At 39.1% G+C, this 22002-nt stretch overlaps 1 protein-coding gene across 4 annotated transcripts in view; it reads left to right on the top strand.

Annotated features, from left to right (window-relative positions):
- COL12A1 (collagen type XII alpha 1 chain) overlaps positions 1 to 22002 on the top strand; it is a 120014-nt gene that overhangs the window by 1135 nt on the left and 96877 nt on the right. For 3 of the 4 annotated variants that reach the window (XM_082404924.1, XM_082404923.1, XM_082404925.1), the window contains exons 2-11: positions 2108 to 2215; positions 9353 to 9469; positions 11311 to 11454; positions 11885 to 11944; positions 14404 to 14667; positions 15844 to 16008; positions 16648 to 16821; positions 18612 to 18902; positions 19317 to 19919; positions 21082 to 21354. In XM_082404924.1, the coding sequence (XP_082261050.1) occupies positions 2143 to 2215; positions 9353 to 9469; positions 11311 to 11454; positions 11885 to 11944; positions 14404 to 14667; positions 15844 to 16008; positions 16648 to 16821; positions 18612 to 18902; positions 19317 to 19919; positions 21082 to 21354 (2164 nt within the window). In that variant the 5' untranslated portion in view covers positions 2108 to 2142. The remainder of the gene's footprint in view (positions 1 to 2107; positions 2216 to 9352; positions 9470 to 11310; positions 11455 to 11884; positions 11945 to 14403; positions 14668 to 15843; positions 16009 to 16647; positions 16822 to 18611; positions 18903 to 19316; positions 19920 to 21081; positions 21355 to 22002) is intronic. The other variant, XM_082404926.1, reaches the window with a different exon arrangement.

Genomic DNA, 22002 nt, shown 5'->3' with positions numbered 1-22002 from the left:
CGGGGCAAGAAAGGAAATGAGCGCTAAGCTCGGTCCTTGGGTAACGAATGTCAAGGTCGCCGTGGGTGACGCGCAGGCGATCTGGAGGCACCCCGCGGGGTAGGGGTGAGGGTGTAATTTCCTTTTTTAACTTGACAAGGGAGTTAAAGGAATTGGCCTTTTCCAGCGGGGAGGGGGGAGGGGACGAGTTGGCAGGAGGAGATGAATCCCGTAAGACTCCTACCCCTTTCCCCACCCCCGCAATTGACTCATATTCATTCATGAGGGTGAAGTGAGGGAATCCTCGCTGCCACGTAGGGGCGGCCGCTTTCAGATTTTATGTCTGAGCGTGCTCAATGAAGTGCTGCTAAACATTCATATAAATATTTTGGCCAAAAGGAGAGAAAACTTTTTTTTTTTTTTTTTTTTTAACATATGGATGGAATGCCTGGCTGGCCTGGCTGAACTGATTCTATGTTCAGATAACCCCGGGACATGGTTCCTTGTGCCGCTGAGTCAGGTAGCCGATAGGTGGCGCTCTAGACCCAGGCGATAGCCCTTCCACTACTCAGGTTTTTGTAGCTAGTGCAGAGGTTAAAAAAAAAAAAAAAAAAGCGGCACACGGTTTTTCGGTGAGTCGACTGTCAGCCGTTAACTTTTCTCGAGCATGACTGCCAACTGAGTTGGAAATTATTAAAGTTAAGGCCAGATGACGGGACAATGGGCCAGTCCCACCTCTTGCTTTTCACTGATGTAGAAAAGGGTTAGAAATGTCAAACAGTTGTTAATTGGGAAGAAAGAAACAACTAGAGTTCTTGGATCCCCAGAGCAGCGACAAAAGTTTAATCTTGGCTTCATAAAAAGGTGCTCCGGGCAATTTGGCACGCCTGTTCATCAGACATTTAAAATGCAATTTACACTCAGGCCCAGGAAAGCTGCCCTGCCCTGATACATTGTGCCAATAATTTGGAAAGACATGGTTGGAGGTTGTCAGTTTCTTTTCTCAAAGAGGGCTCGACCTTTGGCTCATTTTTGGATTCCCAAGCATGACTTCGTTTTTCACGAGGTCTGGTGTGTTGCCTTACAATCATTTATGTACCTCAGAATCGATTCTCTTTTTATGTTTTGCTTCTGGCAGCCTCCCACTTTTAAGTTCGTTGCTAGTAGCTTTTGTCTCTGAATTGGACCTTAGAATATTTTGGAAGATTTCCTTCTACTGACATGGGTTAGGCACCTACTGTGTGCCGGGAACCACAAAAGACGAATAAGACTATTTGTCTTTAAAGAATTAATAACCTAGTTACAGAATCAGGAAAAATCAGTGTAGAATGTATTCTCCTCCTGAGCATATAAACCTGTAATCTTCTGGAACAAATGAACAGTTAAATGAGAAGATTAATTATTACTGAGAATTTTATTAAAAAATGTCTTGGGAAAACAGGAAAGAGTGCTTTGCTTTCTTCTATTGCCTTTCCCTTTTTATTATGTATTTTAGAGTTGTTTTTTTTTTTCCTCATCCTGAGTAAAAGATTTATCAGCTGTGAAGACAACATAGCTAGCAGGGGGGTCAAGTTTCTCTTGGTCTGTACATATTTCTGTATAATCCATGTCAGACCTTCAAGAGCTGCATATTTGTAGGCAGAACAAAATGAAGCAAAAAGAGAGTAAAAGAGGTTTATTATACTTTTCCAAATTACCCTGAGACCACTAAAGTACCGTTACCTAAAGAGTTCAGCAGCTAGGATAAAACGGCTGGCCAAATAAAAACCCCAGCTGGAAGAGGCATTTGGTTGAGTCAGGGAAAAGATGACCTCTGAATTAGCCATCAGCCAGGGGGATGGAGTTATGTGGGGCGTGGTAAGGCCTTCACCCCGATGTTAAGCAGGACCAGCCTCCAGGAAAACAGGACCTTCTTTAAACTTGAACTCCCTCTTAGTGCCGTGATTAAACTGCTGCAGATGAACTTGACTTACACTGCTTCACAATAGGCCCATTATATGCTGGTCTGGGCCCTATGGTCATTACGGCAGATCTGGTCGGGTCCTGGCCCGGGTCCAGGCTCCAGTTCTAACCTGGCCCCCGGCCTGCCCGGACCCGGTTCTGATGCCGTCACTGCTTCCTCCCGCAGATCCCTTCATGCGGCTGTGAGCCCCGAGGCCGAGCATGCGGACCAGGCTTCCCCCAGCGCTCGCCGCCCTGGGCGCGGCCCTGCTCCTGTCTTCCATTGAGGCAGAAGGTAAAAGGCTCTTCCCTCCTTCTCCCCCGTGACCATGCAGAAGTCTAGAAAGGAAGGAAGCAGATCTTTCTTGTCTCTGTTGCTTGCTCTGTTTCTCCCTGCGCTTCGTGTTTTCTCCCGGGGTTTCTCTCCTTCGGAGAAACGCCCCCTTCTCTGAGGTCTGTCCACCTCCCAGCTCTCAGGTCCCGCTCTTTCGTATTCTGCTTCAGCCGTTCCGTACAGTGCTGTGTGCCCTCCTCGCTCTGGTCTCTGCGGTGTGCTGTCCGCACTGCCACCGACACGGCCGCCTTCCGGGAGGACCAGCCGTCCGGGAGGGGGCGACGGCTGCACCCAGCGCTGCGGAACGAACACCTCCGGGGGGTCCCCGGGAGCCCCGGAGCGCGGGCGCGCTCGCCCGTGCGCGTGGCTGGTTAGCGCCTGGCTCGGCACGGCGACCTCGGTGACAGCACGCAATAAAGGACTCCAACAGCGCCGGCTCCGCGCCTCTGTGTGTTTTGTGGGGAGTCCAGTCGGCCAGGCGGGCGGTGCAGGCAAATGAGGTAGCAGCCCAACCGCCCCGGGGCTGGCGCGCCAGCAGGGATCCGGGACGCGGCGTGTGTTCTCGCGGCCCGAGGTCGCCGCTGTCTCTGTCTGGTTCGCTGGGCCACGAGACCCAGGCTCAGCCCCACGCGAACAGGTTGGGTCCGGGCCAAGGTTCTCAAGCTAGGAAGCTAGCGGGCGCCTGGCAAACCGGGCACCGCCTACCCCTCCCTCCTTCCCTCAGCTCCAGACCTGAGTGCGGAGTCGGTCAGAGGCTCGGAGATGGGTCTCGGGGCCTCAGGGTCTGCAAAACGGCTCAGTACGCTCCAGCCCTTGGGAAACGGAAGACTTCTGCTAAGAGTTTTAATTAACCTTGTTTTAGGCTTGCTGCGGTGTGCACTTGATGCCTTCCTTTCTCAGCATTCGCGGAACAAGCCCTTTCTGTATATTGACCCAAGAGGGGCTTCTGTGTCCTCTCAGTTATCGTTGGAGACCTGATACACTAGATTTATTGTTCTGCAAGGTAAATGGGGTAATACCATAAAAAGACATCGTAAAAATGTATACTTTTATCCAATGCAGAAATGCCCCCGATGAAATTAAGGGAGAAGAGCAATACTTCTGTGTGGGTCAGTGTGGAAGGGGGGTAAGGTGGGGGGGGGTTGTGTTTCTTAGAGGCTGTGGGGAAGTAGAGCTGTTTCATGACCACACTGAGATTTTCAAAAACTTTTCTATTGTGTTTGATTCTCTAGTTCGAGACTGCAGATACAAAAAACTAAGACTGGGCAAAGCAGAGAGTCTTCAAAATGTACGGCTTTTTCAGAAAAGTGAGGGAAACTTGCTGGCTCTTCTTATCTGATTAATACTTTATGAATGTAGAGGCTTTTCAGAGTGGCCTCTGTGAAGTAATATTCAGATGAGATTGCCTTTAATGTTCCTTTCTGTGTCGTTGTTAGGAAGGAATTTCACTTGAGGACCTTCTGGAAGCCCTACTGAAGATATTTTTAGATAATTCACTAAAGTGGCATATTTATTGCTCATTAAGAAAATAGTTATTTGAAAAGCAGAAAGGGTTGAGAATTCTTAGGACCAGAATTGGGTTGGAAATGATGTAAATGGAAAAAATCAGTTCTGAATTGGATAATGGCTGGTTAGCAAAGTGCAGTTGAAAAGAACATTTTACTCTCTACATTACTGATTGTTTCCGTATTTCTCATAATTTATCTTTTAGATTTGTATTTATTTCCACATCATACAGCTCTTTCTTTTGCTTTCTTAAGCTGTTTCTCTCCTTGTCTCTCACCCCCTTAGGCCAGCGTTTAATAATGATCTTTTTGTAAGATGTATTATTTGGAGGGGGCCTTATTCTAGTTTGGCCCTGTCAAATAGAAATAGATTGTGAGCCACAAATGCAAGCTACATTTGTAACTTAAAATCTTCTGGTTGTGACATTAAAAAAGGAAAAAGAAGCAGGAGAAATGAATCTTTATAACATATTTCACTTAACCTAATATATCCATAATATTACCATTTTAACATGTAATCAATATAAAAATTATTAGTAAGATATTTTGCATTCTTTGTAACTAAGTCTGAAATGGGGTATGTAGGTTATGCTTGCAGCGCATTTCATCTGGACTGGCCACATTTCAAGCACTTGACAGCCACGTGGGGCTCGTGGCTCCAGTACTGGACAGCAAAGCTCGGGTGTTAATTACTAAGTGGCCCCAGGAGCCTGGGAAGGGCTAACAAAGTTTGTGGCCAAGGCCCTTCTGGGGACAATGGGCTGCAAACAGAATTTCTCTGAAGTATTTCTGATGGCACATTTCAAAAATTCAACTCGCAGCCCTGCTTCTTGATATGTTATTTTGATTTTAGTTCAAAAGTAGCCATCGCGGAGAGTGGGAGGGAGACGCAGGAGGGAGGAGATATGGGGATGTATGTATATGTATAGCTGATTCACTTTCTTATAAAGCAGAAACTAACACACCATTGTAAAGCAATTATACTCCGATAAAGATGTTAAAAAAAAAAGAGTACATTAAAAAAAAAAAAAGTGCCATTGCTACTTTTCTTTCCCTTTTGCAACTCATACTTGTACTCTTGTATTCATACTATTTTCCAGTCAATTTCTACTTACTTTTTTTTATATGTTGAAGCTCAGTACCTTTAATTAAAAGGTTTTGGCATTCACTTTTTGCATTGCTCCTTTTTTATAGGGGTACCACCTTTGTCATGTTGTTTTCTTCTACCTACTTATACAAGGAACTTTATTTTTCATAATACAGTATTTGTTCCATAGAAATAAGAGTGAAAATGATTTTTTTTTGCTTTTAATATTTGTAATTTTTAGCTACAGCATAGACTTTATTAACCTTATAACCTGGCCAGTGCTCTGTAAGATCTAGAAGGTGTGACTTATTTTTGGTTCCTGTATCATATAATATGTAAATTGCCATTTAGAAAGTTTAACACTTTGCATTTAAAGGTTAATGGCCAGTGTTCCCTGAGAATTAGACACCTTTCTAGTTAATCTAGAATTTGAGATGAACATATGTTTTGTAAAAAACAGAGTTGTAATTTTAGTAAGTCTGATTTGTAGTTCATAATATATAATGAATGACTGGATATTTTTAATTCATCAGTGAGTTGAAGTCATAAGCTTTAATTATCTTACGTCTAGGTTAAGAGGCTAATTAATGTATATTTCTATAATCCTGTGTCTAACTTACGTTCTAACAGAAATTTCAAACTCGACGGGAACTTATAGATCATCCATTCTAATTCTCTCATTTTCCAAATGAGAAAATGAGGACCAGAGAAGCTGAATAACTCAGTCAACTAACCTGATTGCCTAGGGACAAGGCATAGACAAGACCCAGGTCTTCTAGTCCTGGTTTCGTGCTAGTTTGCCCACACTGTGCTGCTTTCTTGCTTGAAAACGGGTCAACCCAGTCAGTTTCATGAAAGGATGCATTTTGTAATCTGTACAGAATAATTTATTACTTGTCTAAAATATGAACTTTTCAACTGCTTATTTTTGGTATCTTATAAACACAGACGAAATGAGTATCTGTATCATGGCAGAGATCATTAAATTTATACTAGCTTTGGACGGAAAATATAAATTAATGCATACTGAATATAGTAAAACCACACTTTGTGCACTTCTCAAGGTTTCTGCCATTAAGGTAGTACCCTTCTCAGTGTTGCTATCACAGAGATTAGACTAAAGGTCTTACTAGTTCATCAAGATGATATTTCAGTAGTGTGTTCTCACTTTTCCTTTACCTTTAATACATTTTATACACTTGCCAAATCTTACTAGACTTATCTCCTCCCACCTGTCTGTCCATCCATCCATCCATCCATCCATCCATCCATCCATCTCTGGGTAAACTTTTATGTCTTCCTCTTGGGTGCCATAATTAAAAACAATGTTTTGTAAAAAAAATTATATATCAAGATAGATACTTTGGTTTCAAAATTGCTTGAACAAGTTGTAAAGTTAATATACCAAATTCTATCTGTATCTGAACTAGAGATGTCTAAATAGCACATATTTATTGTTGACCAGGCATCAAATAAAGGTTTTTTATAGAGTAGAGAAATACTTATGTATATTTTAATAGGCAAATACATATCAATATTGGTTTCTAAAGTTAATCTTCTACTCAAATATTTCTTAGTTTTTACATTTAAGCCGGTATGGTAGGAAACTGTATGCTCTGGAGTCAGACTATGGGATCAAAGTTTTGCTGCTTATTAGCTGGGTTAAACCTTCCGAATTTCACTGACTCATCCGTGAATCAGGGATAATTAGGCCACTCTTCTGGGTGATCATGAGAAAAGAAGGAGACGATATATAAAGTGACCAGCTCTCTGCCTGTCACAGAAGAGACACTCAGCAAATGCTAGCTATAATTATTCCTAAAAAGTCCTAAGTCCTGCCAATTTATGTAAGGAAGATATTAGCAGAATACAGCTTTCCTAGCATAGCTTTTTGATAACAAAAAGCATTATTCATAAATATGAACTTAAACTGCTAGTGTTATGAATACTTAAAATTGTAGTTTCTTCACTCTCAGTATTCAGTTTTGTGAATATCTATCTGATTGCTATCTTATTTATTTATAATTTTACTTCTATTTGTCTTCGTTCAGATTCTTACTCTACACAACTATGACTCTTTACAATCATAATCCCTATGTAGATTGTTCATTTTAGAAGTATGCTGGCATCTGCGTAGACGCCGCTTGTAACAATGCAAGGGCTGTTGTGAATTATTTTTATATAAAATAAAAGATTTTCAAAGTTAATGAAAATACATTTCGCATTGATTCAAGTTGACAGGGGTCCGCACTCACACCTGCTTCATTATCTTTTTTCATGAAACAAACAAGCAAAATATATAAACAGAATGGCAAGCCTAAAAGGTTGTACAAGTGATAAAAGTGGCAAGAAGAAAAGTGGCAAGGGCTCTCTGTTGTACACATTGCTGGTCGACCATTCTTTCCTACTTTTGATCCCCAAGTACCACATCTGAGTTTCTATAAACACCTTAAAATCCTCTGAAATGTTAAAGACTTTTCCCAACAGTCAATTTTTCAGTTTTTCTGGAATCCTGGTCATTTGGAAATCAACAAGGTGGGCTGCTGCTGCCCTTCAGCAGTTTTAACCTAATGTCTGCTGCTTCAGGTCAATTTCCTTGCAAGGTTGGTGGTACTGTTTTTCCATGTACTGATATTTTTTAAAAGCATGCTCAGGCCAGTTGCGTCTGCCTTTGCATTAAATTTGTCCTGAGCCATTGCTACTGGAACAATATTTTATAATGATATTCTTAATACCTACTGTCCTATTAACATCTGTTGCATGCTTGTTCTACTAAGTGATGACTACCAGTAAACCTCGCAAAACGGTTACAGACAGCAGAATGTTGAATAATTAAACTATGCATGTAGATTAATAGTCTAATCTCACTGCCTGTGTATGGATAGTAAGAAAATAACATTCATGCCATTACTAGCGTATCCGATAAAAATAAAAAGCCATCTCCTACAGTTGGAAGCAGCAGTTCATTAAAGCAAATGTTTGCTTAATTTGTATAATTTCCATTAAAATGTGCTATTAATATTACATAAATCCCTAACCCCAGTTAAATTCTATGACTCATGTCTCAAAGCTACTGCTATAGTTCAATTGACCTTTAGGAAAACCTAAAAGGAGACTGTAATCTCTCAAAACAGAGACAAAAATTCTGACTCACGAGGAATACTTTCAATCTGAAACACTTTAAGAAGAGTATGGCGGAAAGTCATCTTCTTGTGTTGACCTGCTTCAAGAGTAACAATTTTTAATGCATCGACCATGCACTGACAGTGAGTCAGTACAATGCTGCATGATGAGGCATGAACACTGCAGAGAGAATATCATTATAAAATATTTCTGGAATGTCTTCGTGTAATGACTATTGTACATGGAGGCTTTCGTTCATTGTGGGAAACTAAAAACAAGTCAACATTTCATTGACACATGCATGATGCTGTACAGTTTTGTATGCAAACTATTGCTCGCTGTACTTTTCAATTATTCCTGTCATTGACTTCTCCAAGATTTATGCACAGTCATGACTTCAGATTGCTGATCCTTCCTCACTATTTTCTTTAAGTTCTGTAAATAAATGTCCATAAATATACATTGATGTTGTCTTTTCATAATTAACCATTGTTTTGTAAAGGACCATACTGGCATTTTAATTTAAAATGCCACTTCTAGTATGGAGTATACCTGCTGCAAAGGAAAATAACAGTGTTGGTTTACACCTTGCAAACGTACAGCAAATTGGTGTAAACAGGCAGAATGTTTGTTAGTTTTATAAACATCTGTATATCCCTCTTTATATACTTATAAATGATTGACATCCCTTATTACTATTTTTGAATATTGGTCTATATGAATACAAATATACATTTAAATGTATATTTCCTTGTGAGACATAACAGTGCTAAATTTCCCATGATTCCTCCTTTTTATTAAAATACATTTTTCATCTCTGCCACAGATTGAGAATTATCAAACAAAAATTAATAACAAGGCAATGATGCAGAGAATGAACTAAAATATCATTGATTCTTTTCCACATTATGGAAAAAATGTATTATGTCAGTGTTCTCACTTAACCTCTGTGGTTGTAAGCAGGTTGTGATTTGGCATGCTTATTCAAAATGCACTCAGCATGTATCGAAAATTCCTTAATTGTTATGTGAATTGTTTGCATATGTGGTTATTATATGTGATTTCATTGTACCTGTATGTACTTGTATCCAAATATGTTTCTATTTTGCTTGATTTTGCTGGCCATTCTTGGATGACCTAGCAACTCAAGAATCCAAAGTGTTTTGTGCTGTCTTCTGTAATATGTATACTCTCTGATGTTGTGTCACATCTTGTCAGCTTTTAATTTTATTCTTGTCCAACAAGATATCTTTTATATTTGTTGGAAACAAATTTATGCAAAGACAATTTTAGTAAGCTTTGCTCAACACAATTCTTTATTAATTAAAGTGACCGTTTTGTGACATTGGAAAATGTAACTGATATCAACTCTCTCTCTTGCAGTTGACCCACCTTCAGACTTGAATTTTAAAATTATAGATGAAAATACTGTTCATATGTCATGGGCAAGACCACCTGATCCAATTGTGGGTTTCAAAATAACAGTGGACTCCACAACGGGTAAGTTTTGAGATGTTGGGATTTTAGGACAGAGACATCAAAGGTGATATAAGCTGATCTTTTGCCCTCCTTCCATTTCATTATGAGGAAGCCAGGATTTAGCAAACCTGAGGGGTTTACCTAACGTCGCAAGATATTTGGTGGACTCAGATCTCCAGATTTCCAGCCCAGTACCCATTATTATATTTTTATAGTGTTAGCTTTATTAACTTGGCTTGCTGTGCTAAGCTGTTGTTAATAAAAATAGACTTCCCCCCCCCATCAGAATATTGCTGGTAATCTTTGATTTTATAAAATAGAATGATCACTTCTGGACATTCTTCTTGAATCACTTAATCTGTCCAACTCTTCAAGTGACAAGTGATGAAGTGAGTTGTTACGCCTTGCCCAGTGTCCTGCACACTTCGGTACTCAGGACACAGATTCTGGGATGGTGGTGAGCTGCCATGATGGAAGACAAGGATTTACTAGATAGATTCTGTAGATCCTAAGGCTAAGAGTCTTTGAAAGAAGAAAACTTGTTTGCTTGTTCTCAAAAGTTTTCTTTAGTATTCATGATGTTGCCCAAGTGTGGAGAACCCATTTCTGTTGAGTAACTTTTATTTCTAATGTGGAATGGGAAAATAACCATTTTTACTAGCAATGGCCAAGTGGTAGGAAGAGGTCTGTATTGGCTGACAGAAGCGATAGATGATGTCAACATGACTTAGCACCAGAGCTGTGTTTACATACTTATGGCCTTTAAAAAATACCACTGATTTTAAATGCTGATTTATCAGGGGATTGGGAAGCTGTATTTTTCTCCCATATGATCCAAGAACTTAAAAAGTGATCAAGAATTTACTTTTTATTCCTTGAATATTTTCTTCCCAAATATATTTGCCGTTAACTATTTCATTTATTCCAAAGCAGAAAAACAGTTGAAAAAGAGTTCATCTGGTTTCCAGATGTTGGAAATGACTGACCCCTATACCTTAAAAACTGACACTGGGACCATCCAACCTAGCAGAGCCCTGGTGTCTTGTTTTCCCATGGGGGCCCTGGTGGGTTCTGCAATGCTCCACACGTAAACCTGGAGCATTTCTCAGGGTTCTTTTACACTCGTTACCTTTTTTGATTATTTATGTTTTGATGAAAATTTAATATGTTTAAGAATTTTAAAAGTCACTTAGTCCCTAAGAACTACTGTGTTTCCTGATTGAATTGAGTATTATCATAATCCAGAAGGAAGTACATAATCGTCAATATATAAGGAAACGCTCAGTACACTGTACCTTGAAATGTTTGATACCTAGTTAAGTCAATTCAGAGGACCATGGTTACCCATTAGAGTATGCTCCCATCGCCTGCTGGAGTATGGAGGAGGCACTTCTTCTGTAGAAGAGGATGCTGTCTCCCAGTAGATGTTCCTTTTAGCCTATGGGGTTTGTTGTCTTTGAGTTGATTTTCAGCCCTTCTATTTCTTTCAGTGCTCTCCTCCAATGCATCATTTAAAATTAAATTATTTTCTGCTTTATATCGCATTTGTAAAAAAATTTGTTATCTACCATTAATATTCAAAAATAATGAGAGATTTTTGTTTGATATTCTGGTATATCTTTAATCTAGAGGAATACTTGAGTCCTCAAACAAATATGGAATACGACTGTAACAAGTAAAGGCAATGCCAGTTCATTTATTGAATTTCTAGAATTCAAAATGTTTGTCTTGGAAGGCAGTAAAAAATAAGGTTTGGGTATTCTAAAAAAATGTATATTTTGAATCTTCAGATTTTGAGTATATGTTATGTTATATGTGAAAAAAGTTTTGTTGCATTGATGTTTTTCTTTCTATGTTTGCAGATGGGCCCACTAAAGAATTTACCCTTGCAGCTAGTACCACTGAAACTTTATTAACAGAGCTTATACCTGAAATAGAGTATGTGGTGACAATCACTTCATATGATGAAGTAGAAGAAAGTGTACCAGTTATAGGCCAATTAACAAGTAAGCACACATATAAAGTACTTTTATACCTTATATTTTGCAGAAGGTTTCTCCAACTTTCAAATTTAAGTTGTTATTATGCAGAGTTAATTTATATCCATATTAACTCTTCTTTCAATGATCCTAGATGTTAGTAGCTGTGAGTAATTCATTCCTGCTTTATAATCCTGGTCTCTGGAAACAGCAGGAATATTATGAATGAAAACTGTTAAAAACATTAGGCTTTGCCGGACAACAATGTTAATATCCATTTTGAAATATATCTAAAATCTCACTAAAAATAATTTATTTGCCAGGGAATGCTTATTTGGCTGTATTCTCTGACCAGCTGGGAATGGACCATACATTTGAAAGACAACGTACTTATTTTCTTCTTAGGAAGTATTTGTATGGGTCCATTTCTTTTTGTAATAATCAAGTTTTGATTCAGTTCAAACAGGTGGCCCGATAAAGCCAGGGGAGAAGAAACCTGGAAAAACAGAGATACAAAGTAAGCATTTCCCTTAATATTTGTGCTTGGCTTTGCAGAAGTTATAAATGTAATATAAAGGAGGTGTTCCAACTAGGTGCATAGTTTGATCTCACTCCTATATTAATTTCTTTTTTTTTTTTTAATGTGGGCAAATATAAGACTTTATTTCTTAATTTCTTTAATAAATGTAAGATTGTTTAAAGCAGTAATTGTAACATTGTATTGTTGAGTTTATAGCATACATAGATACAACATATATGATGATAATAGCCAAAAAGAAGTGGGGGCAGGTAGAATGAAGTTATTCTGGAGCGCAGTTACTATATTTTACTGGAGTTAAATCAGTAGTAACCTGAAGAATACTGTGATACACTGAAGATGCATACTGCAATTCCAAGAACAACCGCTAAGAATAAATAAGTAATCAAAAATACAGCTAAAAATAAAATAAAATGGTACACCTAAAAATATTTGTTTAACACAAAAGAAGAAAGTAAAAGGGAACAGATGCTTTGTACTATCTTTGTAACTTTTCTGTAAATCTGAAACTATTCTAACATAAAATTTTTTTTTTCTGAGATATACATTTTAAAGTAATAACTAGAATTATGACTTATAACATTATATGATTAATGATATATTAATTTCTGTAAGCTTTATCTACAAGAAGTACAGGCAATGTAATAGTAATGTATGACTAAATGGTTATAACACCTACGTTCTGACTTTCTAACCATTCATTCTATGTACTAAATATTCTTTTTACTGGGAGTGTTTTAAATTTGTGTGTGTCCAGGTTCCCCTGCAGGATTTTGGCAGTAGGTGAAAAACAAAGCTCATCATTGGACTTAACTCCTTTCTCAAAGACAAACTATAGAAATAGGTGGTAGCTCAGGGATACATGGGAACTATAAGGCTGGACCACAAGGGAGATGCCCTCACAGTGTTTTCAGCAATTCCATTGCCATGAAAATGTATTTCTAGGTCTCTGTATATGTTATGCTTATTTCTAGGGTGTTTACATGGGCTTAGTTGGTGCAGTTGTAACCGTTTCCAGAGTCTCTGTAAGACGTCTCTGATAAGTTGATGCATTTGTAATCAAATGAAAACAATTTTATTGTCTGGTTTTGTGGCTTCTAGCCCCTTTTGGTCTTACACTGCTTTGTGTGACTTGCTGGGATGGAGCCTTGAAGGGTTTCTTGGACTTCTAATTTTGCCACCTTGTAAATTGGATTTATGACTCAGGATAACAATAAAAAGATTGTGAACATGAAGTTCCCTTTATCCTGAATTTTTCCCTCCAGATCACTGTTTATAATTCTTTTTGAGGTCTAATCATCTGAAGCGAAGTTTATAGTATACAGTTACAATGCAAATATTTTCCCTGAATCATCAATATTTATTCTAAATCAAAGCATTATTCTAAATATTGACTATCAGTAGGCTTGAATTGGCCCATTAAATAGTATGCAAAAATTATTTAGGCATGCAACTTGTAGTGGCTTGCAAATTTCCCAGGACCTTTCCTCCTCTTCCTAGCCAAATACTTCTCTTTATTATCTACCAACTGACTGCAGGGACAAAAATATCTTCAGAAAATTCACTCAGCTTTGCCTTATGAATACAGATTTTCATAAAAACCAACCTGTTTCCCCCTCCCCACCTGACCACAGAGAGAGGGAATAATATGTTTGGTTATAAAGGCCAATTGTTGTATTTTTAGTGATTTAAGGGTACTACATATATTTTTACTTTTGAATGAAAATGTTTCCCCCCTGTTTTGTTTAGTACAAGAAGGTTTTAGTTGTCAAATTTAAATACATTGATAATTAGGACAAGATATTATGGCTATTTTGCATCACATTTATGCTTGTTGGTACTTCTGTTAAGACTCCATTAACCCTCTAGACTAACCAGCTGCAAACTTTAGACAATTATATTATAAAATGCAGGAGAATGTTAAAAAAAGATTTGCTCTTTTCTTCAACCCTACCGCATTTGCTTAAATGGTACAGCAATTGTTTTGTATTTATTGATCTCAGAATACCAAGAATGAAAACACTTTGCTTACATTTCTTTTGTATGTCTCCTAGATATTTTATATAGTTTTTACTTGGAGAAAAGAGTGAGGATATAGTTATAAAAACAGACAAATCAATAGCAACGATACTTGGGTCACAGGCTCTTGGAGAATAGGTCATATACGTATCTCGTCTTGCACAATGTCTTATACAACAGTTTAAAGACATATAGTTGCAGAAATGCATGTTCACGAAGGCACTGAAAATGCTTCTGTATGTGCCAGTAAAGTTTTACACTCCTTTGTGCATGTCAGTTGCGGGTAAAGAACAATGTGGAAAGTTCTAATGAACAAAACGATTTTAGGAGCCAACCTTTTTGCCATGTTAGTTTGTATTCCTTAATGCTAGATAGATTTATTAGTGTGTCATTTAAAAACTACATCACATGTATTTCAGAGTGCTCTGTCAGTGCCTGGACTGATTTAGTGTTCCTTGTGGATGGCTCATGGAGTGTGGGAAGAAATAACTTCAAGTACATTTTAGACTTCATTGCTGCTCTTGTGTCTGCGTTTGACGTTGGGGAAGAGAAGACAAGGGTTGGAGTTGTTCAGTACAGCTCTGACACCAGGACGGAATTTAACTTAAATCAGTACTACCAACGGGACGAGCTGCTTGCTGCAATTAAAAAAATCCCATACAAAGGTGGCAACACAATGACAGGTATGTTTTTACAAATTGTGGTATTGTGTTTTTTTCTTTTTTTAAATTTATTTATTTATTTATTTACTTTTGGCTGTGTTGGGTCTTCGTTTCTGTACGAGGGCTTCCTCTAGTTGCGGCGAGCGGGGGCCACTCTTCCTCGCGGTGCGCGGGCCTCTCACTATCGCGGCCTCTCTTGTTGCGGAGCACAGGCTCCAGACGCGCAGGCTCAGTAGGTGTGGCTCACGGGCCCAGTTGCTCCGCGGCATGTGGGATCTTCCCAGACCAGGGCTCGAACCCGTGTCCCCTGCATTGGCAGGCGGATTCTCAACCACTGCACCACCAGGGAAGCCCCTGTGGTATTGTTTAAGATAAATGAAATGTCTGGGAAAGAAATGATGCATTGCACAAATTATCATATGTTAAATAATTTTGAAATTAATCCCATAGCTTTTTTTTTTTTAACATCTTTATTGGAGTGTAATTGCTTTACAATGGTGTGTTAGTTTCTGCTTTATAACAAAGTGAATCAGTTATACATATACATATGTTCCCATATCTCTTCCCTCTTGCGTCTCCCTCCCTCCCACCCTCCCTATCCCACCCCTCTAGGTGGTCACAAAGCACCGAGCTGATCTCCCTGTGCTATGCGGCTGCTTCCCACTAGTTATCTATTTTACATTTGGTAGTGTATATATGTCCATGCCACTCTCTCACTTTGTCACATCTTACCCTTCCCCCTCCCCATATCCTCAAGTCCATTCTCTAGTAGGTCTGTGTCTTTATTCCTGTCTTGCCACTAGGTTCTTCATGACCATTTTTTTTTTCCCCTTAGATTCCATATATATGTGTTAGCATATTGTATTTGTTTTTCTCTTTCTGACTTACTTCACTCTGTATGACAGACTCTAACTCCATCCACCTGACTACAAATAACTCCATTTCGTTTCTTTTTATGGCTGAGTAATATTCCATTGTATATATGTGCCACATCTTCTTTATCCATTTATCCGATGATGGACACTTAGGTTGCTTCCATGTCCTGGCTATTGTAAATAGAGCTGCAATGAACATTTTGGTACATGACTCTTTTTGAATTATGGTTTTCTCAGGGTATATGCCCAGTAGAATCCCATAGCTTTTGAGTTTGGTAAAATTGTGTCACGTGGAACTGAACATATTTCTTTTTCATTTCAGGGGAAGCCATTGATTACTTAATTAAAAATACTTTCACGGAATCTGCTGGAGCAAGAGTTGGCTTTCCCAAAGTGGCAATTATTATTACAGATGGCAAATCCCAGGATGAAGTGGAAATTCCAGCAAGAGAGCTTCGAAGTATTGGGGTTGAAGTTTTCTCTTTGGGTAGGTCAAGTTTGGTTAAGTATTTTCATTTTAGAACGACTTTAATACTTAATGGCCAGGAAGATGAAGGGTTGATTCCTCAAAGAAGGATTCTTTCTCAAGGAAGGAAAGCAGTTTTTACTGCATTTGATAGTGTAGTGTTAATCGAAATCATTTTTGAGTAGAAGTTCTGCTTATCTATTTCTCTCACGTAACTCCTTTAGCATATGCATTAAGTAAGGCGGTATTCACATTCTTTGTCAACACTCTGCTTTTCAGTGAATGCTGGGCCAATGATTCTAATAAAGATCCTCCTTGTATTATCATTAAGTGTTTTTTATGTTTCGTCTCTTACGTAACACTTGAAGAATTCAGAGGGTTCCAGCTCATTCAGGACTCTGGAAGAAAAACGTATTATCTTTACAGATGGCAGGGACAAATGATGGCATGGTTGGCATGAGAGCCCACTCTGTTTTACCAACCAGTCTTTTGCCTCTTTGGCCATGTTACGTGAAATGGGAAAGTGCTTTTGTCATTTCAACAGTTGCACATTCATTAGGACGCAAAACAATTCCAGTTTATGACTGAATAGGACTTGAAAATGTCTGTACTTCCCACATTTCCCTTCCCATATCCTTGTCCTTTTTTTTTTTTTTTAAGGCATTAAAGCTGCAGATGCAAAAGAACTCAAACAAATCGCCTCCACACCTTCACTAAATCACGTTTTCAACGTGGCCAACTTCGATGCGATTGTGGATATTCAGAATGAGATCATCTCCCAGGTGTGCTCAGGTGTGGATGACCAGCTTGGTGAATTGGTTAGTGGAGAAGAAGGTGAGTGAATTGTTGGGTGTTCCCATGTGTCCCCCTTTTCCATTACTTGAGAGCAGTTACGGCTTCACAGGCAGGGGGACATTTAGTTTAGCATTCTGTTTCTATTAAATGGCAGAGGAAAAGAGTTTCCATCACCATAATCTGCATAGCGTTTTCAGGGCTCTTAAGAATATTTCAAAGATCAGTCAATTTGATCCTCCCACATTTGGAAAATGCTTCCATTTTATCAGTCATTGCTTTTAAATACATGGGAGAGAGAAAAGACATTTCATAAGCATCCTTTGGAGTATTAAGAAGTCACAGTTTCCATAATTGTTCGCCTCTTAGCCTAAGAATTCACAACTGATTAAAGATAAGTTCCAAATAGCTACATCTTCAATCATATAAACTCTTTAATCTACAAACCCCAAGTATTTTGGCAATGTTCATTGGCTCTAATTTGTCTCAGAACTCCTTCTTATTACTTCATGGGCTCTGAATCTCTTTCTTTGTTTTACTGCCTAATGTTTGATTTCTTGCTCTGCTTTATTACAAAATCCACCCCCGCCCAACTTTCCCCTGGTCAACCACTCTTTACTCAGTCTTTTAAAACATTCAAGTTTTTCACCTTCGCTAGGGTGTGTGTGCGAGGTTAGGCCAAAGTTTTGTTCTGCCCCCGTTTGAACTCTCCCTGGAGGGAGTGTGGGCTGCGTTGCAGGTGTTCGCAGTCTTTTTTGGGGCCTTCTCTCTGTTGCTGGCGATCGCCTGCGACTTCTGCCCCCCAGCACTGTCTCCGCATCACTCCAGAGTTTTGCCTAAACTTCCGGTTGGCACATCCACTGCTTTCCTCCCACTGCTTCTCACTTTAGGCATCGTTTGTGTGGACCACATCTGACTGCCTTTTTGAGAAGACAGTGAGTAACCTTGTACATATTTTGTCAACCACTGTTGCAGCCTGACTTATAATAAAAACTTAGAACTATATCTTCTGGGAAACTGATTCCCCTGGCAAATCTAAAACCTTGAAGATTTGGTCTGAAATAGCTTAAAATACTTTGTTATCTGCTAAGTATTGGATTGGCTGAAAAGTTCGTTCGGAACATGTTAACGGAAAGACCCGAATGAACTTTTTGGCCAGCCCAATACACGACTAGGTTCTACACTGAGTAAGGATAGAACATTTTTAGATTATCAGTATTTGCTTGTCAATATGCATGTTGTAAACCATTGTTTCACCCCTGTTTGGTGGCATTATGAACATAGCTGAACTTTTTTTCTTGTCTTGAATAAGTGGAAATACAATTGCTTAAGATGGTAAGAACCTGTCATTTAAGAACTGCTGAATTCTTTATCTTTCTTGGCATATGATAAAGTATCTTAAATATTACATTATTATGCTTATATTACTATTAAAAGAGAAAAACTTTCTAAAGAATTGAGTAAGTCATTGATTTAACAAATATTCATCAAGTGCCTCCTTTGGTACCTGAATAAATGCAATGAGTGTAATACCAAAACCAGAATGGAAAATCTTGGTCCCAGAGAATGAATTAGGCATCAGATGTCCTATTATTAATTTCTCCAAGGACTTCTTTTTCCCTAAACTTCTCATCTCCCTGATTAAAATTCAGGCACTGAGTCTCTTTCGGTTTGATGGGTACAGGTGGAAGTGGGGGACTGGGATTGGGGAACTTTTCCTGATGCATTCACAATTAATTCGAATAAGGAAAATTGAGGTGCAAACAGGAAGACCTCACTAATAGGGTTGCATCTCACTGTTTTTAATCACTCTTCTGCTTGTTATTTTGTAGTTGTTGAACCTCCTTCAAATTTGATTGCCACGGAAGTCTCATCAAAATACGTTAAGCTAAGTTGGAATCCGTCTCCTAGCCCAGTGACTGGCTATAAAGTTCTCCTTACACCCATGACCACAGGAAGCCGACAGCATGCTCTGAGTGTGGGTCCTCAGACGACCACACTCAGTGTTCGTGACCTCTCAGCAGACACAGAATACCAGATCAGTGTTTCTGCCATGAAGGGACTGACATCCAGTGAACCGGTTTCAATAATGGAGAAGACTCAGCCAGTGAAAATTCAAGTGGGTGAGTTAATGGGTGTATCACTGAGTTTGGAATACCTGAAGGTCCATTTGATAGTATGCCTTCCTGGTTCAGGTTTACTTTTAAACAAAATGTTTGCAATAGTTTTCTTTTAAAGAAGGCTGCTTACTAAGAAAACCAGATACCATAGGCCTTCCGTATGTGAGGTTCCGTATCCACAGATTCAACCACTGTGTGGTCTGACGTTGGTTGAATCTGCAGATGCGGAATCCGTGGATCTGGAGGGCTTACTTCCCTGTGCCATTTTATAGAATGGACTTGAGCATCCCTGGAGTTTGGTGTGGGGAAGGAGGTCCTGGAACCAATCCCCCAAGGATGCAGAGGGACAGCTGTATCTATATTTTATTGATTAATTTGTATTTGTTGAACTTTAATGGGCTTTCTTTCTTTTTACAGAATGCTCACGTGGTGTGGATATAAAAGCCGATATTGTGTTTTTGGTTGATGGTTCCTATAGCATTGGGATTGCAAATTTTGTTAAAGTTAGAGCCTTTTTGGAAGTTCTCGTAAAAAGTTTTGAGATTTCACCAAATAGGGTACAGATAAGTCTTGTCCAGTACAGCCGGGATCCTCATACTGAGTTCACATTGAAAAAATTCACCAAAGTTGAAGATATACTTGAAGCAATAAACACCTTCCCCTACAGAGGAGGATCTACCAACACTGGGAAAGCAATGACTTACGTTAGAGAGAAAATATTTGTGCCGAGCAAGGGTTCAAGAAGCAACGTCCCAAAGGTCATGATTCTTATCACGGATGGAAAATCTTCCGATGCTTTCAGAGACCCAGCTATAAAACTAAGGAATTCAGATGTTGAAATCTTTGCGGTTGGTGTGAAGGATGCTGTTCGCTCAGAATTAGAAGCCATTGCCTCTCCTCCTGCTGAGACCCATGTGTTCACAGTGGAAGATTTTGATGCTTTTCAGAGGATATCTTTTGAACTCACACAGTCTATCTGTCTTAGAATTGAGCAAGAATTGGCAGCTATAAAGAAAAAAGGTCAGTAGACTTTGTAAAGTAAAAGTTATCTCTTCATGAACAAAGCATTTTTGGTTCTAAAATTGTGGATAATATGCTTTGTCAATTCTTTTTATCTATAGGAAAAAGTAACTTTCCTATGTTATTGAAAACTACTGAACTTAGCTCATTTAGCTCTGAGATATGCCTTTCTCCTGGGTATGGGTCAGGTATTTATTGGTGAAAAAGCTGTTTATCCTAAGAGTCATGAGCTGTTTTTGATCTTAGATCCTCAGTCAGGGCGGGGAACCAGCTTTATCAAACCCATTTGTCGCATCCAATTCAATAACCACGAATTGAGTGTCTACCATGTGTTAGATGCGGAGCTAGTTGCTTTGAATCAAAGGCGACTGGAACATAGTCCTGGATCTTTGAATCTTTCTTATGCATTCTCTTTCCTGGACCATTTTTGGGCATCCTTCCTCACATCTGGAATTCCCTATCCTTTTTTCTTCATTTGTCCAAATTCTGTTTTTCAACATTTGATTAAAAGTCCCATCTCTTTCATCAAGATTCTTAACTGTTCTAGGGCTATAACACTTATCACTTGTAGTCATTTGGCATTCAAATATACTACTTTCTTTTGTTAATAACTTTACACTCTCTTGTCTCTCCAATTTGATTGTATGTCCCCTAAGGATAGTGAGTGTGCCTTAAACATTGCGCCTTCCTATGATTTAGTTTAATAAATATTCTTTTGTTAGGAAAAAATGTTAAATTATTACTTTGAAATATCTGTCTACCACCAAAGGTTAATATCTGATTGCCCGGCATGAATGGGAACATTTTGATGGTTCATTTTAGGTCTGTTACTGTTTAAGTATTCCAGTTGTGGGCAGGACCATTCCATTAGCGCTTTGTCTTAAGAAGCTCAAAACTCTAATTCAGTTTTAACTGGTTATTTAAACACATAACTTAGTATTATGAATGGTCAAGACAAATGATCAGGACCTCTTTGCGGGGCTGTGAGTGAGAGGCTTTCTCTCAGTGGTCTTGTGTGCAACGTTTACTCAGTGCATTGGTCTCAATGACCACTCTCCCAAATGAATGTAAGGCATTTGAAAATGTGTGTAGTCATTAGGTCCATTTTTGCTTTATAGATTTAAAAATTTTAACTATGTCCTTTTTTTTTTTTCCTTAACAGCTTATGTGCCTCCAAAGGATCTTAGTTTTTCTGAGGTGACTTCCTACAATTTGAAAACCAGTTGGTCTCCTGCTGGAGAAAATGTTTTTTCATACCACATCACCTACAAGGAGGCTACTGGGGATGGTGAGGTGACAGTGGTGGAGCCAGCCTCGAGCACCAGTGTCGTTCTCAGCAACTTGAAGCCAGAGACCCTGTACCTGGTCAACGTGACCGCGGAATACGAGGATGGCTTCAGTACACCCTTAGCTGGAGAGGAGACCACCGCAGAAGGTGTGAGAGGGTTCTCCACTGTTTTCCCCAAACTAACAGTTTATTGTAGAACAAAGTTACCATTTGAAATAACCATCTGCTTTATAGTCCAACACTGTGAATGCCTTCGTAAGATTCAGTACCTTTAAAACACAGCTACTCATAGATCTTTATTTATTTATTTATTTATTATTTATTATTTATTTTTGGCTGTGTTGGGTCTTCGTTTCTGTGCGAGGACTTTCTCTAGTTGTGGCAAGCGGGGGCCACTCTTCATCGCGGTGCGCGGGCCTCTCACTGTCACAGCCTCTCTTGTTGCGGAGCACGGGCTCCAGACGCGCAGGCTCAGTAGTTGTGGCTCACGGGCCTAGTTGCTCCGTGGCATGTGGGATCTTCCCAGACCAGGGCTCGAACCCGTGTCCCCTGCATTGGCAGGCAGATTCTCAACCACTGCGCCACCAGGGAAGCCCTCATAAATCTTTTTAAAAAGAGAAAAACTCTTAAGTAAAAGACCCTAGATTTATTGTGATGAATTTGAGGTTGAGACATAGAGAACTGTTAATAATTATGGAACTAACTCTGGAAATACTGCTTATCTAGCATTTTCTGTCCCATGTACCAACAGTGTCTTGTTCAGATACTTCTGAAACTACCAAACTTCTGATGGTG

The sequence above is a fragment of the Balaenoptera borealis genome, assembly GCF_965194805.1.
Source record: "Balaenoptera borealis genome assembly, chromosome: 9".
NCBI lineage: Eukaryota > Metazoa > Chordata > Mammalia > Artiodactyla > Balaenopteridae > Balaenoptera > Balaenoptera borealis.
The sequence above is the reverse complement of the archived record's forward strand: the minus strand, read 5'-3'. Positions and strand labels throughout refer to the sequence as shown.